At 51.9% G+C, this 4,381-nt stretch overlaps 3 protein-coding genes across 3 annotated transcripts; all 3 read right to left on the reverse strand.

Annotated features, from left to right (window-relative positions):
• Positions 1-238: 238 nt before the first annotated feature.
• Positions 239-1,369, reverse strand: TraAM80_02977 (ABCA1 transporter; the record flags this gene model as incomplete). The annotated part of the gene is made up of 1 exon (XM_029379962.1): positions 239-1,369. One exon carries the CDS (start codon positions 1,367-1,369, stop codon positions 239-241), a length of 1,131 nt encoding a protein of 376 aa, XP_029240178.1.
• Positions 1,370-2,002: 633 nt separating this feature from the next.
• On the reverse strand, positions 2,003-2,734 carry TraAM80_02978 (putative ATP-binding cassette transporter ABCA1; the record flags this gene model as incomplete). Its single annotated transcript, XM_029379963.1, has 1 exon — positions 2,003-2,734. The coding sequence occupies one exon, from the start codon at positions 2,732-2,734 to the stop codon at positions 2,003-2,005; it is 732 nt and encodes a 243-aa protein (XP_029240179.1).
• A 448-nt stretch (positions 2,735-3,182) lies between these two features.
• On the reverse strand, positions 3,183-4,025 carry TraAM80_02979 (ATP-binding cassette protein subfamily A, member 4; the record flags this gene model as incomplete). Its single annotated transcript, XM_029379964.1, has 1 exon — positions 3,183-4,025. The coding sequence occupies one exon, from the start codon at positions 4,023-4,025 to the stop codon at positions 3,183-3,185; it is 843 nt and encodes a 280-aa protein (XP_029240180.1).
• Positions 4,026-4,381: the final 356 nt, after the last annotated feature.

Raw genomic sequence — 4,381 nt, forward strand, 5'->3', positions numbered from 1 at the left:
CAGAAGCAGGTTTTTAAAAAAAGCAACAACAAAAACAAAGCTATACGTCTTGCACTCCAACGTAATACCATTACAAACACAAGTTCAATTCATGAGGGAACTCGTGCCGTCAACCAAGACTCACTTTCCTCCGTTGGGCTCCCTCCCTCCGCGCATCCACTCCATAAGTCCCAAACTAAAAACTAAAAAATACGGAGCAGTCAGCATAAAAATGAGCGGCACGACAAGAGTGCGCCCCTCAGAGAAACCAAGCCCACACCTTAACAAACACAAACGGAATAGAGTTAAAAATCTCACAAGGCTCAACCTTCCCTGAGGGTCTGTCGAGGCACACGCTCCAAAAGTGCGAGGAAGCGTTCCAGAAAAAGCCCTTCCGTGTCTCCACCACACTCGCCTCCCCGTTACAGGAGATGCTGCACCCGAAAGAAGCCACATTGAAGAGATCTAACGGCTCACAAGATATGCCAAAACGTGGCACCGCAGTGCCTCCGGGGAGGCCGCACACCAACGCCATCGTCACACTCCGTTTCCGCCGGTCGCCCCTGCTCAGCTCGTGCGCAAGTGTACTCCGATACTCCACCAGCCCACACAAACGTAACCGCCCAGAGACACCTTCGTCGTGTTGGCTCTCCGCAATGCAACACAGTCCTGCGCACAGCCGCAGGTGCTCCTCCACCGTCAGAAAATCCAGGCTGGCGTCAAACTGTGGGTAGTAGCCAACGTACTGCAGGGCCGCAGCGCTCTCCTCCACAACATCATACCCACAGACGTACGCGGATCCGCCCGTGGGGAGAAATTCCTGGCATAGAATCGAAATAGTTGTCGTCTTCCCCGCGCCGTTCGTACCAAGCAAGCCAAACCCCTCTCCGGGAAGAATATCGAGCGTGAGATTCCGTACCGCAACTTTCCCATTGGGGTACTCTTTGCGTAGGTCACACACTGTCACAACTCCCTCCACAACACCCCCTTTCGTTGAATCGTACACGGCATTCCGCTCATCCTCAACATCCGTGTCCATCTCCTCGATGTTGTGCCTCCCACGACGGTAGGAGACGCGCTCCCACCACGTACGTCGCCTTGGATGATCAATCAAAATCAACAGCAACCCAAAAAAAAAAACAGGAACCTCCACTGAAAGAAACGCAATAGGGTGGTCAGTTACATCGCCATCGAACGCAAATGCCACCAAACCCGCCGCTTTCATTTGTTTGTATTTGTTAAGGTTGATGACGCCTTCACCGATGCAGTACATTGGGACAAGACGAAAGGGCCAGCGGAGGTCATCAGAGACACTTTTCGTTTTGTCCAAGAGCGAAAGAATAAACACCACCATCAGTAACAGGAATCCCAAGACAAAACCAGCCGCCATCACAACCAGCTGCGCCGTTGAGTGCTCGCTGAAGAAAAAACTGACGACATAGCCAGCAACCGTGCTTGAAAGACCGTAGACCAAAAATAGGGTGAACACAGCACCGAACGTTTCGGTGCCCAATGTATGCGTCACTGCGAAGGACCGCAAAAATTGCGATGACAATAAACGAGGGACACAAGATACGAGGCCATGTCAAATAGATAGTTTGATAGCCAGTAGCTCACGAAGCGCAAGCCCGCAATCTTCTGTAAGTGTAAGGCGCCGCACTCCCGCTCCTTCACGACCCACGTAACTGGATTGGACGGCAAAAACGAAAACGAAATCACAATGATCGTTCCTGCCAGGAACACCTCAATAAGGCCTCAGTAATTACTCTCATCCCAGAGAGCACCAAAAGACCACGAAATGTTGTGGAGCAGGAGCTGGTAAAACGCTGCCAATGGTAACGCCTGCTTGGTGAGTGGCTGAAGTGTTGTGTAGCATAATGGTCAGATTGATTCATCGTTCCCAGCTTGCGGTAAAGATAATGATCAATGCAGGAGGCACTGGCGTACCGCGGCATTTCGTGCGTAAACCATGTATCGGAGCTGTAGGAACCGAGCTCCCCCGTGTTCGCAAAGTGGGTCTCATTTATTGCCACGCTCGACAGACGAGGATCCCCACCACCACCACCACCACCAAGAAGCCCTGGCACTGAGTTGTGTCCATCAGTACAGGGTTGTCGTAAAGGCCAAACGACAGTACAAGTTTATCTTTCGCTTTAAAATTTATCAGGCTAAGCAACATGGCAAGCAGCACGCAAACAAATGGGAAAAACAGTTGGAAAAACTGCATTCCCCGGTCACGCAAAGCATCTCCAAAGCACTTCCACAGCGTCGCACAAAACTGCGACACCACTGAGGACAGGGTCAACCCATAGCCCCACAAGCACGAATAGTCCTCACTAAACGTGGAATCCTCCTCCTCCCGCCGTGGCACACGAAGAAATACATCCTCAAGAGCTGTTGCCAAAATCGAATATCCACGCAAGCCATAATCGACGTGATTTTCGATGCTGTCCAACAAACCAGGAAAAATGCTGGCCTCGCTCAACGGCATACGGTACGACAACTGGAAACCATTACGAGAAAGAAACTCTGCACCCTCAATGCCTTCTTCTACAAGCCCATTTATGCTTTCAAAATATCCATCTGGGTGCACTGCCATAACAAGACCATGGCCCAAGCGCAGCTTGGACTTTAGAAACAAGCTGCTTCCAGAGCACTGCAGAGAGTCGCTGCTCATGATGCCAATCTGGTGCCCCAGTAGATCTGCCTCGCCCATGTAATGCGTCGTCAGCAAAATGGTATGTGCGGAGGACATTCGCCTCAGCAGCTACCACGTGTAGCGGCGGGCACCAGCATCCATGCCCGCAGTCGGCTCGTCAGGGAACACAATGCGGCTCTGGCCCACAAATGCCACACCCACTGAAAGCTTCCGCCTCTGCCCACCAGAAAGAGCCCTCGAAAATCCATGCTCTTTGTCCTTCAGATCCGCCTCACTCAACATCCGCTGCACCGCCCTCTCCAGTTCGGCACCCTTCAAAGCCCTTGATTTGAGCAAAAAACTCAAGATGCTCGCGGCACGTCAGCTCCGGCCACAGAATGTTGTGCTGCAGACAAAAACCCAATCTCCTGCCGCACCGAAAACTCGTACACGTAGCAGTCACCGCCGTCAGGCCTCACCATGTTCGCCGTCGTCGTCTTCCCCGCGCCATTACGGGCCAGAAACACCGATATATCGCCCTCACGCAGGCTCCAGTACAGGTTGTTCACTGTGACAAACTTCTTCCCACCTCGCCGGTAGACCTTCCGCAACCCAAAAAGACGCACTGCGTCGCCCTCCTCATTTTCCATTCCGTCATTTTCAAAGACGCCATCGAGAGCCCGCCCATCAGGGCCACCCTCTTCGCATACGTCTCCCCCCCTTTGCCACGGAACCAACGTATAGGCACCAGAATTAAAAACAATAGGCGCCTGGCCGTCCCCCAATCCTTCGGTATTACGACGTCCAGGTACACCGTTATCACCAAGTACGGCACACTCTCCAGCAGCGGCGCCCCGAGTATCGCAGCCAGCTTCGGCTCGTCGCGGAAGTGAGTGAGGTGCGAGAGACTCATGCCGCCGAAAAGTTCGTGGAAAAATGAAACCGCAGCCCCAACAGCGAATGCACTCGGTGACAAAAATGACGCAGCAAGCTTTCCTGAGGCAGGGAACTCCGTCACCGGAAAGAGGGGAATCGCGCAGGCAAAGTAGATAAGCGCCGCGAAAATGGCGGCATGCCTGACGCTGTTAAACAGCGTCTCCAAAAGACCCGACGGCACGACCGCGGAAGGGCCAAAGAGAAACGCGAGTATAAAAATACAAAGGTAGTTTGGTTTGTCCTTGACAGGTACGCCAACTTCACCATCAATGACATAATCAGGCTTGTAGCGCGGTACTGCACCACGCACAGAATAAACCACACAGAATACATAATGCTCTTGGACAGACCCATAATTAACATCGCCTCGCAAAGGTGCAGCTCCTTTCCCACAGCAATACTCCTCGTTAGCTGTGAAACACAGTACAGAAACCCCATTATGAGAATGAGAGGTGCCCAAAATATACTGCATGAAGATAGGAACCTCTCCTCTACGCACATGAGAATTAACTACGGCTGCATTAGAAGAATCGCAGTTAGTATGGGGAGTATTGGCACGTGAATTCAAAAGGTCCGAAGTCGAAGTACCGTTAGAATATGCACAAATTGGCCTATACGCAGAGAATTGAGCTAAACACGCGTGAGCTTCAAGAGTGGTGCATCTTGCGTGGAGATGTAGTGTGAGAAATCAACCTTGATGTCATCCCTCACCTGCCACCGACACGAATAGCTTTCGGTTATGATGGCTAAAACCCATTAGCAGTTCCCTTGTGGTGCTCCTCTTCCTCTTTTCAAGCAGGCGAAGGAAGAGACACAGCACGCAACACA

The sequence above is a fragment of the Trypanosoma rangeli genome (genome assembly GCF_003719475.1).
Source record: "Trypanosoma rangeli strain AM80 chromosome Unknown Tra_15.4_contig_00073, whole genome shotgun sequence".
In the NCBI taxonomy this organism is placed as follows: Eukaryota; Euglenozoa; class Kinetoplastea; order Trypanosomatida; family Trypanosomatidae; genus Trypanosoma; species Trypanosoma rangeli.